The 21,786-nt window shown below is 37.5% G+C and overlaps 1 protein-coding gene across 2 annotated transcripts; it reads left to right on the top strand.

The window, feature by feature from the left end:
• Nucleotides 1–21,074, top strand: STK38 (serine/threonine kinase 38). Of its 2 annotated transcripts, none has more exons than XM_083360417.1 (14): nucleotides 1–206; nucleotides 1,283–1,418; nucleotides 7,623–7,674; nucleotides 7,780–7,902; nucleotides 10,257–10,340; nucleotides 11,781–11,904; nucleotides 12,875–13,029; nucleotides 14,432–14,534; nucleotides 15,470–15,531; nucleotides 16,789–16,906; nucleotides 17,125–17,248; nucleotides 18,895–18,990; nucleotides 19,175–19,269; nucleotides 20,342–21,074. In XM_083360417.1, exons 2-14 carry the CDS (start codon nucleotides 1,288–1,290, stop codon nucleotides 20,470–20,472), a joined length of 1,398 nt encoding a protein of 465 aa, XP_083216543.1. In that variant the 5' UTR covers nucleotides 1–206; nucleotides 1,283–1,287; the 3' UTR covers nucleotides 20,473–21,074. The 2 variants fall into 2 exon arrangements, with proteins under 2 accessions (XP_083216543.1, XP_083216544.1); XM_083360418.1 differs by lacking the exons at nucleotides 1–206; nucleotides 1,283–1,418 and adding exons at nucleotides 5,081–5,137; nucleotides 6,019–6,071.
• Nucleotides 21,075–21,786: the final 712 nt, after the last annotated feature.

Genomic DNA, 21,786 nt, shown 5'->3' with positions numbered 1-21,786 from the left:
GGAGAGCTTTTGCGCATGCGGATGAAGCCAGGCTTTCGAGCTGGCGCTTGTCCCGTCGCAGGCTCCGGCTTTCTTCCGAGGGGGAGGCGGGGTTAGGCCTCCCGAGCGGCTTTCTCTCTGTCTCTCGTGTCCGGGGCCTGAGCGGGAATTCATCGGCGAGGCTTCTTCCTTCGATTCCCAGGCTGCCCCATTGGAAGAGGGCGCTGGTAAGTTAACTCTCCTCCCCTCGGCTCCTCTGTCTTCAGGGACCACCTTTCTACTTCCCTCGAAAAAGTTATGCCCGGCGGGCGAAGACCTCTCCTCCGGTGCCCATCGTGCTGGGCTCAGCTCGTTCCCTCTTTGGTGGCGTGGCCGTATTCCGCGGAAAGGGGAGGGGGCGGCTCTGCTTCCTCGCCCCCTTTTCTAGACTTGCTCTGTCGATCTTTAGGCGGGTCGCGCAGCTGGCATCTTCCTCCTCTGCTTTCTTTGTCCACACCTGCAGTCTTTTGTTTCCTTTCCGCGGAACTTTTTTTTTTTTTAAGGAGGAAAGCGTGCCCGACTCGTTTCGTAAGGATACGTTCCCAAGTATGCTTGACACGCGCGCTGGGTTGAAGGAAAGCCTTTGATCTGGGGGGATTTAAACGATCGGGGATGATGACTTTTAAGATTCCTATGGTGTGTGAACAATGGCTGAGTAGCAGCTGCAATAGTTCAGGAAACTTTTTCGGATGTGAAATCGAGAAGAAAAGATGTTAGTGATCTTTGAACATCCCTTCGAAGACGCTTTTGGGTCGAAGTAAGGAGAAATTTCAACTGGGATACCATTCTAAGCAACTGCGGATCGTTTCTTGTAAAGAGTACTGAAGGTGGTTCTAGATTGGCTAATTATGTTGGCGGCATGAAAATAGGCACAGGAACTTCATTAAACCTGCTTTAAGCGTCATTAATATTGGCAGCTTTGCAACCAATGCTGCTGCCTTTGCTAACTTTAACTTCCAGTAATTTAAGTAATCTTTTACATGTTGTTTTAAAGGAAGAATGAGGGTGCCAAACATTATTCAGTCTTAAATACTGCACTTTTTTCTGTCTTTGTTTATAACTCTGGTAAAAAAAAGAGGAAGTTCAATGTGTGAAATTATTTTGTAACAATATAGTCTTCTATTGTGCTTCCAGTTTAGATTACTACTTGTTTTTGTATTGCATTTCTGTGCAGTCAGTATGAATATTTCCTTCAATTAAAACATGCAGTATGTAAAGAACCTAGCTTTCAAAATCTGTTTCTTATTTTTCTTCCCTTCTCAAGTAATTATGGCAATGACGGGTCCAGCACCTTGTTCATCTATGAGTAACCATACTAAGGAGCGAGTTACAATGACAAAAGTGACATTAGAAAACTTCTACAGTAATCTGATTGCCCAGCATGAAGAAAGAGAAATGAGGTAAAATCTTTGTTATATGAATATTGGATAGTTTCTTAATTTCAAGATTAAAAACTTGAATGCCTCAAGTGCACTGATCTTTTATTATAATGAACAGTTTTTGTAACATTTCTTTAAAGTGCCCTAACAGTAAATATCTCTTGATTACTCTGCTAGTCTCTACTTTATGAAAATAAGTGGAAAGTTTTTCCTGAATTAAAAGTTGTTTTTCTTCCCCTAGCTTAATGCTTTCTTTCTTTTGATTTCAGGGTGTCCAGTATAAACATAACTTGTGTTGCGAAATATGCTTGGCTTGATTGAGCATGATAATCAAAACCAGGCTTTCTAAATACACTTTTTGTCTTTCCTGCAAATCTTTCCCTTTAAATCATATATTTTTATTTAAAAAACTTTGTGCTCCGAGTAGTCAGGAAGGCCCTTAGCAGTTTTGTGTATTTGTTTAGATAGCTGTCAGAAAATACTTTTTTGTAAATGCATTCCAGTATATACACATTTTATTTCATTTGTGGTATTTAATACATATCTCAATTTTCAGTTTAGAAATTATTGCATAAACCAGAGGTCCCCAACTTTTTGGGCACCAGGGACCACCTCCATGGAGAGAGGTTTTTCCGTGGACTGGAGGGGGCGTGGTTTTGTGTGCTGCCTGCATCCTGTGCATGGGGCTTTCCTTTGTGTGGCCTGGTTGCTGGCATGCCATAGTCTGGTACTGGTCCATGGATTGGGGGTTGGGGACCCCTGGCATAAACTAAACAAAACAATTTTAAAAGAGCATTAGGTACAGTAGAAAAGCAGTTGGGAAAGTAAATATAGACAATGAAAAGCTCCTTGTGGTGTCAGTATGACAACGGCCCCCCAATCTCTTGAGCTCCAGGGACTAGACCCATGGAAGGCAGTTTTTCTGTGGACCAGGGGATGTAGTTTTGCACACTGCTTGGAGTGCATGCATGGATGGGGCTTCACTTGCTTGCATGGCCCAGTTTCTGGTGGATCACAGACCCATATTAGTCCATGGCCTGGAGGTTGGGGTTCCCAGCAGTATGATATTGGGTCTTTACTCTAAAGATTGGGAGGAAGGCCCATAAAGTAGAGTTCCTAGTGAGGGGGAAATTCTTAAGGTAAATGTGTGTTGAGCTATTTATATTAGATGTGATTTTTGTTTTTAATTAGTGGAGGAATAATAGACTAAATTTTCAGATTGGGAGTGGAAGAGAGTAATACGGTAGTAATCAATATGCAATGGATGAGCCTGTTGTTGGCTTATCTCATAAATGGTAATTTAGCGCAGGTGAAAAGAAACCACGAAGCACTATTTCTGATTATTCAGAGAGAGACTGATTTAATTAATCCTCTTGAACTGAGGCTGGGAATTTATAAATTACACTGGATTCTAGAATTCATTTGTAGATTTGATTAACGTAATCAAAAAACTTGACAGAAACTTAAGGTTCTATGTTTTAAAAACTTAATGTGGCATGCTATTGATATAGGAGTTTTAATAAAATGAGATGGCAGTAGAAATATCTGTGAAATCACTGAGTGCATAAAATTGCTCTAAATTCCAGGACCTTCAGACTGTTACTTTCTTAAAATTTAGGCAAAAAACATTAATTTTTGCAGTGTAATACAAACACTGCACATTTTGCTCAACTCCACTAGACCTCTGTTCTTTAAAATGACAAATTCTAAACCAGGGGTCTTCAAACTTGGCCCTTTTATGACTTGCAGACTTCAACTTCCAGAATTCCTCAGCCAGCGTGCCTGGCTGAGGAACTCTGGGAGTTGAAGTCCACGAGGGAAAAATAAGTGGATAGTTTATTGTGTACATTAACTTGAAGTCTTGAAAGGAAGCTGGAATAGAAACCTAATATGTTCCCATTATGGAAAGATTAAAGTTTTATAGCTGTGTCTTAAACCACAAGAACCTTTTGGTTGTTTTTGTAATAACTTTTGAGTCTGTACCTCCCTTCCTCCCCCCCACCTCAGTTCAAATTGGGTAGGTTGACTCTTTTAAAAAGCAAGTTTAGCTGTAAACAACACAAACAACTTAGTTTAACTTGAAATTAAGTTACCTAGTTTACATGAAAAGTAGCATTCATCTTGTGTTGCTAATAGTCTGCAGTGAATGAAATCTTTAACAATACAGTATTTTCTATCTCTTCCTCTTTTACTGTTTTGGAGGCAGTAATGAATGAAGTAGCCATCAATCAGGCAGTCTAATAATAGGACTTATTGACGAACTAACATTTGTAGATTTACCTGGAATGCAGTATTAAAAATTTAAGATGCTCTGTTCACTCCATTGGTATATGGAAAGTGGATATGGTGCCCTGTACACCGCCCTGAGTCCTTCGGGAGAAGGGCGGTATAAAAATCTAATAAATATAATATAAATATATAATATAAATATAATATAAGCTTTTTTTGAATAGGAGACTAAAAGTAACAACCTAAATTGAAAAGGAGGGTAGTGCATACCTAAATAATGGAAACATTTATAAACCTATGGTTATGCTTAACTTTCAATTTAATTAATATAGATTCAGTTTTATTCTTTGTTATTCACCCAAATAAGTTTATTAATGAGGTGAATAAATCAGGATAATGGCTCTTTTATTACCTTTTACTAATTTCACTTTTCAAGAGTCACCGGGTTGAGCTGACTGACTGTAAAAACTAAATAAGTAAATGAAAAAATAAAAATAAAAACAGTCTGTGCGTACATACATGTTGTGAGTCTGTAGTTTCTTTGGCAGTTTTCAGATGTGGTTTGTCATTGTCTTCCTAAGGCTAAGAGCAGAATGATTGGCCCTAGGTCACCTAGCTGCTATTTTGCCTAAGGCAGGACTAGAACTCACAATCTCCTAGTTTCTAGATGAGTGCCTTAACTGTTATACCAACTAGCTCAAGTTATGAATTTTATTGTTTTAAAAACATTTTTCCCCATTAATCCATTCTGTTGAGTCTTCACAATTCTAAAAACAATTTTAAAGCTGATCATCAGTAAGTCCAATCCTAATGGTAGATGGCGGAGTAACATCCATCCAATTAATTCTGAGTGGAATATGATGCAATCAACAGTGGAGGCTGTGCAGCTTACACCGTCTTTCCTTCCACAACATATCAGCTCACATGGGACACATTACAGTACATAGGATAGATCTGAAGCAAAGTGTAAATGTTGAAGCCTTTGGAAATCTATTTCCATGATGCTACCATCTTTTTTTCCTTAGATATGGGGAGTGGGCATTAATATGTGAAATAGTTTTCAATATATACAAGTACAAAATTGGTCCTTTACAAAGAAGATCCTAAATTTACATGAATGCTGAGGTGTTCTATATCACCAGTAAATAACCAGGAAAAAGATATTGGGATTCTGAAGAATAGCTTAGTGAAACACAATGTGGTGTTCTGTTGCTATGAAGGACATAAAACTATGCAGAATTCCGAGCTTCTTCTTAATAAATTTTGGATTGGAAAATTGGAGATTCTATATTTCTGAAAAACTGCTTACTTCATTCATTCTAATCAGAAATTGAAATAATAATTACAGCTTTCCCTTTAACAACAGTTATCTGTTTACCCACCCTTTCCTTCCTTTTGCTGCTTATTGCTGTGAGGTGTTTCCTTGATAAGAAATTTCATTGGGGCACATAATGCAACAGACTACAAAGCTGTGTTTCTACTAAAGGCCTCTTTCTACAGGAGAAGAAAATGTGAGCATCCTCTACTGGTTTTACTAGTTTTGGACCATGTTAGATCATATTAGTTTTGCATACCGTATAGGCTTTTGGAATTATTTGTTTGAGTTGGCTGTCCCTTGTCTTTGCAGATAGACATGGTATCACAGATGTAGTTGTGATGGTCTCAGATCACTTAAAGGGGAGGGGGACTTTCAGTAATCTTTTCAGTTAGATTTACAGGGGTGTCAAACTCAATTTCATTGAGGGCCACATCAGCATTGCAGTTGCCCTCAGGGGGCCAGGTGGGTATGGCCTGGGTGGGCATGGCCAGCTCTACATCATTCGCATCAACGGTGCCTATGGGGGCCTGGGCAGGAGTGGGACAGATCTGAGGGTCTCTGGCAGAAGGAGGGTCTCTGGGCCAGGGCCAAGGCAGTGGGGGCCGTTCCCTCACTGTTTCCAGGATGGCTTCGCGGGCCACATGATACCACTTCGCGGGCCAGATCTGGCCCCCGGGCCTTGTATTTGACATGTCTGAGTTAGAAGATCAGTTATGGGGCAAAACATTTCCTAAAAGAGAGTAGTGGACAGTCTTCTTCTATAGTATATAGCCATGCTATGCTATTTGTATGTTGTGAATTAAAGACCAGTAAAAATTGTATGAAATAAATTCAAATATATTTAGCAGATCTACCTTTTAATTATAAAAAATAAGAGTGGTTGCTAGTTTAACTTGCCAGAGAGGGCTATAATTTTCTGTTTATTGCTTTTGACCTTCTAGTGTTGTGGAGAGCTGGAGGTTCTGTATTACAGTGGCTCTGCTTTTATTTCCATAGCTGTTTCTGAAAATATTTTCTGCCCTTTAGTGGTTATATTGAAGGAACCCGCATAAATTTATCTTTTTCCCCATATAGTTCAGTATTTATATGAAACCACTGAATGGGATCAACAGATGAAAAGAGATAAGGTACAATGATGCTGTTTCTCTTGTCCATCAAGATCAGGTGAAACTCTACAGATGTTTGAAGGCAATAAGATCAACAAGATAATAAGCTGAAAATCAACAAGAGAGTGGTGGTGTAGATTATTTCTTCCTAGATATAGAGATTAGGGAAGTAAGACTGTTCTTGTTAAAATCACACTCTGAAGGTATTCATTCACTCTACATTGTCATTGGAGACTAGTAACTAGCAGCACAGAATCTCTTATTACCTCTTTTGTCTGGTTTATTAGGTCTGGCCATCCTCAATATAAATAGCCTGATCACAGCAGACTATGCTTTTGTAACCTGCTAATTAGATCATTTTAAAGGGCACTAAATGGGATAAAATACTGTATATTATAAATATTGTAGCACAGCATGCAGATGTGAAATGACTACGGTTTGATCCTCATAATTTTAGCCCTTAAAGAACAGACCTAGATCCTAATTTATTACCAATCTCAGTTCAAAATATTAATTTTAACACATATAACTCTGATTACTTAAATGAGTACCTTTATCTGTATTGTTCACTAGTGCCATGCAAATGTGTTCATATTATTATCAAATGAAGCCAAGATTTTTGGTGTTTATAACAATACATTTCTGGGGTGGCATTTTGTCCCTGGAATGTATTTTCACTGGAAATTAGGTTGGCTAATTTCAGTACCAGATGAAAATTTTATACCAGCTGTTTTGTTTTATAATAAGCTCTATATACTGGGAAATGATGGAAGAAGTCCCCCTCCCTTTTTTGCACCAGTCAATGTTTATTTTACTGGGTTTTTAAATAGTTTGCAATTATATTGAGACCATTTTTATGGTAAGGATAGAACTACCCTGCTTTTTATCGAAAGGAAGGTAATAATGAGAAGTTTGAAGGTCTTTCAAAAATATATTGTTATTTCTCTTGTTTTGTCATACTTAAGTTTACTTTTAAAAATTGAGAATTAATGTGGAAGTATAGGACATCTGCTTTTCATATTTACTCTGCAGTATGGTTAAATTATTTTGTGCACTGAGCATCAAATATTAGGGTTTGATATGAAGCTTCTACATTTTCCCTATTACCTCAATTACTTGTTTTTTTAATCATCTGTATTGCTCAAAGTAGTAAGATGTTCCATGATTGACGTATATTGTTGCATAATATCTAAAAATTGTTTTGGCTGTAATCACATCATTTTTCATACTTTGGTGTGATCTTCTTTAACAAATAAAAAGATAAATGACTTAAGGTTATTGATCAAATCCCATATACCAAGCAGGATATTGCCAAATAACACATTCTGAATTTAATTTATAATTTTTAATTCTGAAATTAAATCAGTTTTAGTTCTAATCAAGGAATGTAGTGAAAATACAAACTCAAATTCCCCACATTGTTTCTTGTTTTTTTTTTAAATGATTTTGTTCAATATTGGCTCAGGAATTCTGAGAGTTGAAGTCCATGAGTCATAAAAGAGCCGAGCTTGCCTACCCCTGATCTAGACAAAGAGGAATTTCCTAATCCATGGTATTTTTAATTTTTTTTAGACAAAAGAAGCTAGAAAAAGTGATGGAAGAAGAAGGCTTAAAAGATGAAGAGGTATTATTGCATGCGCTAAAACCTGTTGGTGATTATGTACCAAAGCTACCGCTGTGAATGACTAGACTCTAATTTTTGTTGTTTCTTCCTTTGAAAATGTATTAGAAAAGAATAAGAAGATCAGCACACGCCCGAAAGGAGACAGAGTTTCTGCGACTGAAAAGAACAAGGCTTGGACTAGAGGATTTTGAGTCTTTAAAAGTAATAGGCAGAGGAGCGTTTGGGGAGGTACGATCTTGAGACTAATAATGTTAGAAGGACTAAGGATTTGAAGTTTTAGCAAATGGCAGAGACTGATCAATGTGCTCTGGGCTTGGAAAATAATCAGGGTCATTCCTGGTTAGTACTTTGGTGGGTCTGTACCGGATCTAAAAGCTAGATTAAGAAGCTGAAAATATATCCTGGAAGAAGGCAATGGTAATTTCTTGTCCAGAAATCACGCTGATTTACATAAAAAGATGCACAGTTTTGGGAAGTCTATTTTTAGTGCATGTGTTACGATTACCAGTCCTTTTTATATGGCTATAATAAAGATGTCAATAATTCAGTATGCCCTCTAAAACAAATGAATAACTAGGCAATAGTTGATTTTTAACATTATTAAAAATTTCGCCAAATGATGTGGTTTCATATTGACCTCCATCCTAAATTATATATATATTTTTTAAAAAACATGAATATTTGATTAATTAGAAAACAGTATTTTATTGGCTAATTTGAAAATCAGCTAACTTCAGTTAACTTCATTTTTTCAACTGTTTAAAAGTTTTAATTTATCCACCAGGGAACCCAGCATACTGCTTGCCTCTTAGGTTAGATTCATATATCATAATATGTTTCAGTTTGGTTTTAACTTAGACCAATGAATTCATCAGTCATTGTGATTTATAAACCATGTTTTATAATTTTGCATTATGTTGATTCATTAAAACATGCTATGGTTTAGCACACAGGTTGGCAACCCGCGGCTCCGGAGCAGCATGCGGCTCTTTGAGCCGTCTCTTGCGGCTCCCAGCCGCCCGGTGCGCGCGCACCTCTTCGAACGGGCAGCGGTGCGCGCGCACCTCTCCAAATGGAGAGTGGCACCGCCCGTTTGGAGAGGTGCACGCGCACCTCCCCGAATGGGCGGAGGTGCGCGCGCACCTCCCCAAACCTTTGGAGAGGTGCGCGTGTACCTCCGTGCGAAGGGGCAGTGGCGCCGCTCTTTGAGGAAGCTGCCGCGGCCCGTCTGCGAAGCTACCGCTTTCGGCAGCTTTGCAGACGGGCCGCAGCAGCTTCCTCAAAGAGCGGCGCCCCTGCCCATTCTGAGAGGTGCGCGTGCACCTCTCCAAACGACCGGAGTTGCGCGCGCACCTCCCCAAACCGGCAGCTTCGCAGACGGGCCGCGGCAGCTTCCTCAAAGAGCGGCACCTCTGCCCATTCGCGCGGAGGTACGCGCGCACCTCCGGTCGTTCGGAGAGGTGCGCGCGCACCTCTCGGAATAGGCAGGGGCGCCGCTCTTTGAGGAAGCTGCCATGGCCCGTCTGCGAAGCTGCCGAAAGCGGCAGCTTCGCAGACGGGCCGCAGCAGCTTCCACAAAGAGCGGCACCGCTGCCCGTTCGCGCGGAGGTACGTGCGCACCTCCCGGAATGGGCAGGGGCGCCGCTCTTTGAGGCTGCCGCGGCCCGTCTGCAAAGCTGCCGAAAGCGGCAGCTTTGCAGACGGGCCATCGCCGTCGGGCAACCGGGAACCGGTTCCATCTCACTTTTTAAAAAAATGGCAGCCGCGTGCGTCCGCGCATGCGCAAAAAACCTTTTTGCGCATGCGCGTGCATGGACACACGCACGCGGCTCCCACTTTTTTAAATTTGTGATGGAACCGGTTCCCAGTGGCTCTTTTCCTTTTTTAGGTTGCCGACCCCTGGTTTAGCATAATGAGGGAATGTAGCCATTTTTTTATTTTGTTTGAAGTTTCATCATGGTGCTGTTACAAATTATTCAAAATCTTTGCTAATCTCTTGGTAATCATGTCCCCAATACTACTTTTGGGAGTTGATTTTGAAGCCGCCTCTGTGATAGCATCTGTCCTATGGTGTGAACATATCCCTGCAATGCAACACATCTCCCCATAACTGTTTTTTTAAGGAATTGTTTTAAAGTTATAATCATTTTTATAAATGTTGTAATCTGCTTCAGGGTTTTTACATTGAGAAGTGATATACAAATATTTAAAATAATATCGCCATGTTGGCTAGTGTTCATTTAGATAGCATTTTTTTTCCTGAGGCCGTTGAAGTTGTTTGTTACACTAATAAGGAAGCAGAAAATGTTATCGTTCACCTTTACTGCAATGAAACAGAAGTAGATAACCCAGTGTCCTGGATTATATTTTGGACACCAAGTCTTATAGGTCATGAAAGTGTTGATTGGGACTTAAGGGAGTAGCAGCTGAAAACATGTGGAGGGCACAAGATTTCTTCCTGCTGATCCTCGTGTATATGCAGTTATAAAAAGAGAGGTCAATTTCTGTCACTATTAACCTTCGCAGAGAAAACCTGAAATATCTGAAATATATTAACGCAAAAACAATTGGTGTCTTTCTAGGTGCGGCTTGTTCAGAAGAAAGACACAGGGCATGTATATGCAATGAAAATCCTACGAAAAGCTGACATGCTGGAAAAAGAGCAGGTAAACGCAGTTTCCGAATGGTTATGCCACCTAATTCTTGCTATTGACGTTTGGAAAAAAAAACCCATGTTTTTTGATCAAGCCTTTAGACTGGTAATTGAATTCTTGAATTACCACTCTGAAAATAACTGGATTTTCTGGAAGGTAAACAATACTTTTCTTGAGGAAACAAAAACAATCAATTTAGTCACTAAGCTGACTGAATAATAATTCTGATATTTTTGGGACTTTAGCAAAAATGTATGCTTGTAGATGAGCTCCTTTTGAATTTGTGTGCTTTCCGTCTTCATTTAAATGCTGTTGAATTGTTAACATTCATTATACAAAAACTATTGACATGGAATTAACTTTCATTGAACTAAACATTTGCAGAAAGCCTAAAGAAATTGTTCTGAGTGGCATTGCAATTGTGAATATCGAACAAAGGATATGTTAGGAGCCAGAGTTGAATGAATGGTGGTTATTTAACCATGTAACTAAAAGGCAAATGGACCGATTAAGAACAAATTAAGTTTATTTCTACGTGTTTATATGTTTCCAGCTAATTATTTCAGCTTTTGATTTTTAATAGATATGCCTTTAATGGAAACTACAGTGGGTCTCAAATGCAGTAGCCAGGCTTCTGTTGGGTATCCCTCACTGGAGGCACATAACATCATTGCTCAGCTCCACTGATTACCCATTGTGTTCCAAACCAAATTCAAAAGTGTCTAACATATAAATGCCTTTCCTTTATGTGGGCAGGTCCCTAGCTATAATGACTCATCACTCTTTAACCCGGAGCTCTGTTTACCTACTAAGGATCTGCTGAAGATGTTGCCCATGAAGGAGACCCAGCTAGAAGGATATTCTGATCACTTTTAAAATGTAATTTGAAAATCTCCCCCCCCCCCCCGAAAGGACTTACTAATATAGATTTTCCAACTGCATGTTATTTAAAATATTCTTTGGCTACATCATTAATATTATTTTTGCAATTTATAAACTACCCTTTGCACAGTGGAAATGCAAGTGATTAACAAAATAAATACTGAATTAACAATGAAAAGAACATTTGCCAGAAATTATGATTCAAAAGTTAAAAAGACTAATGATAAAGCAATGTGGCCCTGTATATATTTCTCTTAATAACCCATTCAGTATAGCCAGGGATAGATAATTGTTTTTGTTGTAACTCAGCAATATGTGTAGTACCACATGCTTCTATCTAGTCACTGAAGACTTTAATGAGTATATTGTACAGAAAAGTATCTGTATTAGATCATGGTTTGTTATTTTCATGATGGCTTATGTGTCCCAAATGGCAGTCATGCTACTGGGCATTCATAAAAAATAGTTCATTTTAAACATTATGATAGAGGTAGAATGCCAGAATGCCTTTTACAAATATCTGAAAATGTACCTCCAGCTAAACACATTCATTTATATATCCATCTCCAGGTCGGTCATATTCGAGCAGAACGAGACATTCTAGTGGAGGCAGATAGTTTGTGGGTTGTAAAAATGTTTTATAGCTTTCAAGATAAGCTAAACCTCTATCTTATCATGGAATTTCTGCCTGGAGGTAATTATTATTGTTTGTTTTTGAATTGCTTACTTGTCAGCTGTTTACTTGAATCAGTTGTTGGAGATACACAGCCTGATTCTGAATTTAGTTCTTGTTAAAAACTCACTTGTAAAATGAAGTAGTATGTGAGAGTTTAGGGACGTGGTGGCTCAATGGGTTAGGACCCTGAGCTTGTCGATCAGAAGGTTGGCAGTTTGGCAGATCGAATCCCGAGTGCCGCGTAACAGAGTGAGCGCCTGTTACTTGTCCCAGCTTCTGCCAACCTAGCAGTTCGAAAGCATGTAAAAATGCAAGTAGAAAAATAGGGACCACTACAGTGGGAAGGTAACAGTATTCCGTGCGCCTTTGGCGTCTAGTCATGCCGGCCACATGACCACGGAAACGTCCTCAGACAAGCGCTGGCTCTTGGGGTTTGAAACGGAGATGAGCACCGGCCCCTAGAGTCGGAAACAACTAGCACGCATGTGCGGGGGAACCTTTACCTTTACCTTTATGTGAGAGTTTAGCTTATCAAAAACTTGTTGCTTGTGCTGCCATTCCTACTGAAGTAATGATTGTTCTCTATTTTATATATTTGCTGTGTGAAAAGGGAGCGCAATCAAAGCCTGTCAGCTTATTGCTCAATATCTATCTTTTTACTCATAGCTAAACTTGTAGTTATTAGTTTTCTTAGCTACAAAATAATCAGAAACTGTTTTAAAAAGAAAAAATAGGTCTGAGGGAATTAAGAGTATATTCACAAGTAAGTCTGTCTGTCTCTCTCTTCTGTAAAAATAATAAAGTCAAGATACAGATAAAAAGCAGATGAAATTGTTTTACAGAAATAAAGATTTTGTAAAGAATAAAGAGTACCTTTCATTGTGTAGGCTCCGTTAAGTGACATGCTGATATTGTGTTTATAAAATATTGTGCTGATATTGTGTTTATAAAAGAGGTGAATTATCTTTTTTTCCCTTTGTGCATACAGGTGATATGATGACGTTATTAATGAAAAAAGATACCCTTACAGAAGAAGAGACTCAATTTTACATAGCAGAGACTGTGTTAGCTATAGATTCAATTCATCAACTGGGTTTTATTCATCGTGATATCAAGCCAGATAATCTTCTCTTGGACAGTAAAGTATGAGTGCTATTTAATAGCTAGCTTTTTTTAGCATTTCTTAGTAGAATGCTAGGCTTTATTATTTTTTAATGATTTAGAATAATTCTAAATAACCTTATCTAGAATAAAACTGTCACTATTCTAGGTTTGAACTCTATATACTACCAAAACTCTCGTGTCTGTTTGATTGTTTGTAACCTTCAGTTGAGCAAAACGGTGCTTCATAAAGCAACAATTATTGAATTAATATATCTCAAATGGGCTAGAACGGGTCCAAAATCTGGGACCCATTAGTCCCATGGGGTTGAAATTTGGCAATGTTGTGGCCACTTGAATTTTATTGCAGCTGTGGCACATGATCAACGTTTCCAACGCTCCCTGCCAGCTTCCTACAGGGAAAGTCGATGGGGAAGCTGGCAGGAAATTGGAAATTGCTCCTCTTAACTTTTTTTTTTTTGCCTACCCACGGTCATTCTGTTTGTTTAGGTAAGGAAATATCTCTAAAACGATGGTTCAGTGAGTCATGGGTTGTCTAGTAGAAGTCTATTGTTAGCACCTGTGACTTAGCTCTTAGTTGAAATATTGTCATGGCACTTGAAATATTGTGCAGGGGGCACAGTAAATAAGGAAAATATGCAATTTTGTTAGCTAGTAGCCTTTCTTTAGAACATTTCCTTATACTTTTCTCTTGTCTTCAAGAAAGAACATATTCATATTCCTAGGAGCTTTAATGTGTAGAAGTGGACTCATGACAATTAAATGATTTTAATTGAAAAGCAAACTATTGTTTTAATATACTTTTTAAACATACTTCCCCAATATCTTAAATAAATCTCTGCATTTATGGAACATGTAACATGCATGTTTGTATTCTGTCATAATGGCCCAAGATGCAAGCCAGTTAAAAGGGATTCTGCAGCCTGGGCAAACCTGATCACTCTAGCTTTGCTGAAAATGAAAATATATATGGTTTTTCTCAGGGAAGATCCCTGTACAATAATTGGCAGGCATCTAATGGGGCTGCCCTTTTTATTTTTTTAAATGTTCCATCTATTGCACAGTTCACTCTTCTGTTCACTGTAACAAGACAAGTATGGATGCCTAGCACTGAATGACACAGATGTGATTGAATCCTTCTATGATATTATTGATTTGATTAAGAATTCCTGGGGTTCTTAATTATATTACCTTTTGTTTTCCTAATTTATTTAAAGAATCCACTTGATTCTGCATATCTGGTTGTGAGATTTAATATGAAAAGAGTAGTATGCAGAAACTTTCTTTTTTATTTTATTTTAAAACGCAAAAGTTCAACTAAAAAGATAACCAAATGTGCAATATTTGCTAAATATTTACTGTTTGAATGCTATTGTGTGCTTTTGCTTAATTCTCCTATTTTCGCATTCTTGTTTACTTCCAGGGCCATGTGAAGCTGTCAGACTTTGGTCTTTGCACAGGACTGAAGAAAGCACATAGAACAGAATTCTATAGGAATTTGAGCTATAATCTTCCAAGTGATTTCAGTAAGCCTTTTTATATCAAACAAACTTGTAATCATCCAAATAATTAGTGCCCTCAAATATTCTCTTGTTTTCATCAACTCTGAGTCTTCCTGGTGGTCTGTATGTTTAACAGAGCTTGTTTCCTTTGTGGGTGGCTCTCATATACATTTAATTTTAAGTATGTATATCTTGCTATTTAGCAGAAAAGTAGCTTATATAAAGTAAGTACCGTAACAAACAAAATTCTCTCTACTTTCAGGCAGGCTATGTTCATGAGTGCTATTGATTTGGTGAAATATAAATATATTTAAATCTGTTGGTTGGCAATTAAAATGGAATGTATATATAACAGACCAAATGTACTATAGAATTATGTCTGGTTTCAGTAAGTTGGCCAAAGTGTATTTTTTTCTGTCTTTTTAAATTAAATGATTGAGAAAGGCAGAGGTCTTCGAACAGAGCCCAACTCCTGGTGGCATCATGGATTTTGCCACATTTTCTGGCAATAACATGAAAGTGGTTTGCCCGGCCTTCTTATAGGATTACTTTTACTTCCCAGTCTATTCTTCAGCCCTGTTATTTCTGGTGGTTTCCCATTCATCTACTAAGCTAGTCCATGCCTCTTTAAAGGTAAGCTAAGTGCAGCTATCTAGAATGTATGGTCTTCAGTTAGATGAAAAATTAAATTCATGTTTGATTAAATATATATTTTATAAATGTTTATTAGTGATATTCATACAAATACAGCCACTTTCCGCTTGCACCAGTTTATTCTTTTCACTGCACTTTTTGGGAAGGAGAGGGGAGAGAGAGTGTGGGCCATTAGAATTGAGAGCAAATATGTAAAAAGACATCAATCATTTTATAAATATTTCTTCTCTTCAGCGTATCGTTAGGTTAAAACAATTCCACATGGAAAATACCAGTGTCATTTATCTTTGGTTATTTATCTTCAGCTTTTCAGAATATGAATTCCAAAAGAAAAGCAGAAACTTGGAAAAGAAACAGAAGACAATTGGTAGGTAGTGCTCTCTGGATAGTGTATCTCGTATTGGTTCATTTGAAGCAATACTCTGCTGTTCAACCAAGAAAGAAAGGAATTCCTTTAGTGGCTCACATAAGATTAGTTACAAACAGGACAGTCCTTGCAAATAAGTATGTGATCGTAAGTAACACCAAAACAAACAAAAAAAAACAACCCAAAAAAGATAAGGGAAGAGTGAAGAAAAACAAACTTGGATTCTAGTTCTTAAAGCAAATGGAAATAGTTGCGAAGGAAAGTGAAAAATGAGTGGAACTGGGGTCTCAGCAAAACAGGTGCAGGAGATAGATATCCTTTTCTGGGAGGGGCTCCTTCTGTAATTAATATGTCTCTGTTCTGTTAGTACAGGTTAGATAAGGCTGCTCTCTACAGCGAGAGTATAGTAGCCCTGATTCGGGAGTGTGAGAAAATCTTTAGCTGCTCGAAACAAGGAAGGACTTTCATCCAAACTGTATTCCCCTTGTGTAGGGGAACCTTTTACATATGTAGATGGTACAGTGCCTGAATTCACATAAGAGCAGTGTTGTGACTAGTCTTATCAGACCTACAAACCCCTTGAGGGCATTGGAAGATGGAGTAAAATAACCTGCATTATAATATCAGGTTGATATTGATAGAGGACATGGCCCAGCAGCATATTAGATTTCCTCCATTGGTAAATCATACTATTCCTATGTCACAGATATTCAGGTTGAGCAGTGCTTCAGATGTGATTTTTGAAAGATCTGACAGACCATGCACAAGTGAAATTGTATCATCAATTTTTAGTGCTGTGAAGCAAATTATCTTTTCTCAGGATTTTGAAATCCTGGAGACACAGCTGCTTTAAGGTATTGCAGACAGACGCCAGGTATATGTATTTGGGAAAAGCTTTGGGGGATAGAATCCAAACAGCGGCACAATCTTAACTTTTGTTGACATTAGACTCGATATTAAATATTGCAACTGTTAGCCAAACTGACTTTACAAATAGAAATGATATCTTATAATATTTGTGTTAATAAATAATTCAGTCTGAAGTAAACTGCTCACCAGAATTATAACATTTGTGTTAAATATTGACTTAGAAAATACCATCCAGACTACCCCATCTCCAGGTTTCACATCCCAACATTGTTTCAGGGAATTATTACAAAAGCAGTATGTCTTGCATAATTTTCTTTGGCTATTCCAGTCTTTTGTTCACAGATGGAATATTTCTAAAATCATTGAATAGATACCATTTCATTTCAGGCTTTCTCCACCGTGGGAACTCCAGATTATATTGCTCCAGAGGTCTTCATGCAGACAGGGTACAATAAGCTTTGTGACTGGTGGTCACTTGGAGTCATAATGTATGAGATGCTAATTGGTAAGGGATAACATAGTAGATCCAAATTAGAGTATAATATGGTCACAGATCTTAATCTGTTCCTTAATTTCTAAGTAGAATATGACTTGAGGTATAACATTATCTTGATTTTTATTTGAAGTTGTAATGTTTAACTTTGAAATGAAATGTATACAGATGGGAATTAATAACCAGTATAGGCTTCATTAATTACTGATCTTTTATAATATTTTTCTCAGGTTACCCTCCGTTCTGTTCAGAGACTCCTCAAGAAACTTATAAGAAAGTAATGAATTGGAAAGAGACTTTAATATTCCCCCCAGAAGTTCCTATTTCTGAGAGAGCCAAAGATCTCATTTTAAGGTACCTAAATCTATAATTGCTAACCTTGAAGTCTTCGAGAGTGATGAAACTGATATTTTGGTTTTCATTGCACAACCTTTAATATTCAGTCTTCAGTGATTTGGCTTGTCATTTTCTGAAACTATAAAATTTTTATAAACTATCCAACTGATGTTCAAGAATATAAGTAGCGATGTTCAAGAAATGAAAAAAATAGTTCCGTTTTGAGCTAGGAACGAGCTATCATGTTCTAGACATTTTCCTGAACTGTTGGGTAAGCCATGATTTGGCAGAAATAGAATTCAAAATATTTAGGCTGATCCATGTTTTCAGAAGAACAAAATCTGGATTGGAGAGCAAAACTAGCAAGGTTGGTGCGCATTGTCCTCTACCTTGCTTCCAACAGTAATTCGTTGGCCCATCTGCCTTCTTATCTTCCCAGTTTCACCATTCCCTCTTTTCTCTCAGCCAGTGCTTTCAGCCCCCCTCTTCCCATCTGGTTCAACCAGCACTTTTCCCTATAATTACTGTTACAAAGAAACTGGAGAGCACTGGGTGTATTCCAGAACATGAAACATATTTTTTTCCTTCAAACAAACAAACGAGATTTGTCAGGCTTGGTCCATATTCTGCATAAACTGAATATACTATATTCAAGAGAGCTAAATAGCTTTACAAAATGGTACCTTGCCTTTTCTTTGTTTTTTGACTATTTTCTTTTGTATTTAAGTTTGTTCCAAATAGTACATAGGTTTGGTTGTACTTATTTAACTAACATTTCATGAATAAATTAATGGAATGTATAGCTGACATGACTACTGCAGTCGTGACTATATGTAATGTTTGGTCCAGGAGGTGGTCTGATTCTAAATATTATTACTGAGGAACATGAGAGGGTGGATGCTATTGCACTTGTGTCTCTACTGTGGGATTCCCTTAAATATGTGACTGATTATTAAGAAGTAGAATACTAGAGCTCTTAATACTTTAGCATAGAACTGTGCTGGGCCAAGACCACCTTCACCATCCAGTGGGGGCTTAAATTGTTTCCTATTTTCTTGAAAAGCCAATATTATAGTGAGAAAATATTTATGCTGAGCACATTGTAGAAAGTGGGGATGGATCATATTCCTGTATGTTTTACTTTCTAGAAATTGAATGTTATGTATCTGAAAGTCCAACAGAAAAGTTCTTATAAGACGTCCAAGGCTTGTGGAAAAACGGTGTTATTCATACAAAAACAATATTTCATTAGTATATTGATTTCATTCATTTAGCATTTTGATATATTAAAAACAGTATTTTTTCAGTATGTTCTCTAGTTCCCTGGAAAGTTGTAAGGCCCTGCACTTTTTTCCAGTTTGTTTATAGCTGTAGTAACAGAATAACAGTTGGAAGTGACCTTGGAGATCATCTAGTCCAACCCACTGCTCAGGCAGGAAACCCTATACCATTTCAGACAAATGGTTGTCCAATCTTTTCTTAAAAACCTCCAGTGTTGGATAAGCACTTAACAATCAATTTTTTTTAGGTTATTAAGGCTTGCCTTAAGAAGCAGTTATGCTGTCTTGGAATGAATATATTTGTCTACTGCAGATACTTTCTTTTCTAGTTAGTAGTTCATAGTTACCTACTTCTGAATCCTCAATGGTGTCTTTTGTCTTCAGATTTTGCTGTGAATGGGAACATCGAATCGGTGCCCCAGGTGTTGAAGAAATTAAAACAAATCCCTTTTTTGAAGGGGTTGACTGGGAGCATATCAGGTACAATATTTTCTTCTCAGCTTTTGTTCAGTTTTCTGACCAAATCACATAGTAGGGAAAGGCTGCAATAGCTGTGAGCATGGTCCAGATTGAGTTTCAAAAGCACTTTGTGAGGTAAATTTGGTATTGAACATATTATTTTCCCTTGCAAGATCAGTTATTTAACACTGATTCTCTTTCACAGGGAGAGACCCGCGGCAATTTCCATAGAAATCAAAAGTATTGATGACACATCAAACTTTGATGAATTTCCGGAATCTGATATCCTTAAATCTGCAGGTATATTATTAATCTTTTTGTTTTATTTTATTCTTAGGGTGGGGCCTTAGCTTTCACTGATTCTCTCAAGAAATAGCCTTTTCAAAGGAAAAAAAATCACTTAGGATCAGGGTGGATCTGTGGTAGAGAGTCTACTTTGGGGATGTCATATCTGCTCTAAGTTGTATGCAAAAGTTTCTCCTCCAGACACAGAGGATTCTGGGAACATTAAAATGTTCCATTTTTCTTTTGACAAAACACTAGCTTCATAATAAACTATTTCTCATTATAGAAGTTTTATTTCCAGAAAATTAGCAGACCAGTTCTGAAATGTCCAGATTGACATCATCAGAAAGAAAATCAGAATGTTATAGGATTTCCTAGAATGGTACGTTTTGCCTATCCCTGCTGTTAATTTTGCCCTAGCTGATGGCAATACTTAGCTGGCCTTGACTGAGCTCAAGCTAAGCTGAGATAATCCTTATTAGTGCCTGGATACAGTAGATAAATCCCAGAACTGGGAGTTTTAAAAAAAAGAACCCCAAAGTTTAGAGTTTCCTCTAGTCCAGTTTTAAGATCACATCTAAAAGAAGGCTGGTCAGGGCTGTAGGGTAGGAATGATAGAAAGCAGCTGGCATCTTTGTGATCTTAAAAGTTTTTTTCCCCTTTTTGATATTTTTGGCATAAAATGCATTGTCATGAATCCCTTTTAATTTCATACATGATTAAATTCTTGAAAAAATTATTTGGGAAACTAGTTCTCTGAGTTTAGAAACTGATCTAATTTGCCTTCTCGTTCTGTGGTAGGGTTGATGTCGTGCTCTTTAACGTCTTTCTTTCTTTCTTTCTTTCTTTCTTTCTTTCTTTCTTTCTTTCTTTCTTTCTTTCTTTCTTTCTTTCTTTCTTTCTTTCTTCTCTCTCTCTCTCTCTCTCTCTCTCTCTCTCTCTCTCTCTCTTTCTCTTTCTTCTCCAACAATACACACTCAAGCTGAATGACAATATTCACCCATCTTGCAACTCTCTAATATTCGCAACAAATTTCTATCCTGTATTAAATGGTTTAATATTCCTTCTGAATTTTGTTTTTCATCAGTGACCACAGGTAACCATCCAGAAACAGACTACAAGAACAAAGACTGGGTCTTTATCAATTATACATACAAACGATTTGAAGGCCTGACTGCTCGAGGAGCAATACCATCCTACATGAAATCAGGAAAATAACAGCTCTTTGCTACACGGTTTACTTTTGTCTCAAAACTTTAACCCCGGGCTGTGAATGTTTGAAGAGTGCAAAATAACATCTTACGCTCTGTTTACATTACAAGTGATGGAATGGGGAAATTCCACAAATCGCACTTACAGATGCATTTGCAGATTTTATTAATTAATCTTTGGGCTTTAGGTAAATTTTTAAAGACTGTTACTTCATCAACAGAGGAAAGAGCAGGCTTTTAATTGCGAATATGACATGTTCTGTCTTACAAGTGCTGTCTGAAAAATACAGCTCAATTCTAAGGGCTAAGGCATTACAGAAGAAGCAGAGCAGTAATTACTATGGTGAGAGAGCTGATTCTCAGTAGTTTATCCCATAGGATGGCAAAATCTCTTTTGCCTTAAATGTAGGGCTATTTGTGTTTTTTTGATAGCATCTTTTCGGTCCAATAATGGCTTCAAAACTTGCTGCACTTTACTGCTGGTACTAAAGTAGTCATCTGGAAGTATTATGCCTTTTAATAAATTTCTGGTATGTATAACATTATGTATTTTATAAGCAATGTTATGAGCAATGGGTGCAATTTCTAGTAAAACCTGTTTAAAGAGCATTTTTTCTATTTGGTAAAACAAAAAGCAGATCACTAGTAATACTTTGTAGGCAATACTGTAAGGAAATAGGAAACAATATGTCATCCTTCCCTCCATACTTTCAGATCTTTTACATATCAAAGCCAATAAATTGTTATAAAAAGAGAATGATTCTAAGATTTCAGAATTTGGAATTTTATGTTTGGTACCACTGAGTGGAGAGCTTCTATAGTTTTGTAATGCAAATTACATGAATTGATATTGTTTAATCCAAGTTTCTATTTGGTTATTGTGGTTGCATACACTGGACTCTTTTGACACTATTATGATATTCAGGTTATCCACGCAAATCCCTAGTCTCTACACAATGTATCATTTACTATTCTCATTTACTGATCTGTGCCTGTGATTTAATTTTTAAGTACGTAGGATAATTTATTCTCAGTCACGGCACAATGATTATAAAGAAATGTACACCTAATGCATTTGGAAACCAAAAAAAAAAAAAAGGAAAATCAGAGGATTGACCTGAAAATTATGCCCCAGAATACTTTTAGGTCCATTAAATATTTTTATAAACTAATTGAATAAAACTATGAAGCTTTAATATATTCTGGCTCTTTTCTTATATATTAATGGGCAAAGAGCAGCTAAAAGTATTTTGCTCAAATAGATCAAATTCAGGAAGGATATGTCAGTTCCGGTTTAGGAGGATTATTCAAAAGCCTTTGT

The sequence above is a fragment of the Vipera ursinii genome (genome assembly GCF_947247035.1).
Source record: "Vipera ursinii genome assembly, chromosome: 3".
Lineage (NCBI taxonomy): Eukaryota > Metazoa > Chordata > Lepidosauria > Squamata > Viperidae > Vipera > Vipera ursinii.
The sequence above is the reverse complement of the archived record's forward strand: the minus strand, read 5'-3'. Positions and strand labels throughout refer to the sequence as shown.

Bases quoted from the DNA above. Each gene is read 5' to 3' on its own strand.
- STK38 (XM_083360417.1), top strand. From the start codon at position 1,288: ATGGCAATGACGGGTCCAGCACCTTGTTCATCTATGAGTAACCATACT. The intron at 1,419-7,622 runs GTAAAATCTTTG...AATTTTTTTTAG, and splicing joins CATGAAGAAAGAGAAATGAG to ACAAAAGAAGCTAGAAAAAG. The intron at 16,907-17,124 runs GTAAGGGATAAC...TATTTTTCTCAG, and splicing joins AATGTATGAGATGCTAATTG to GTTACCCTCCGTTCTGTTCA.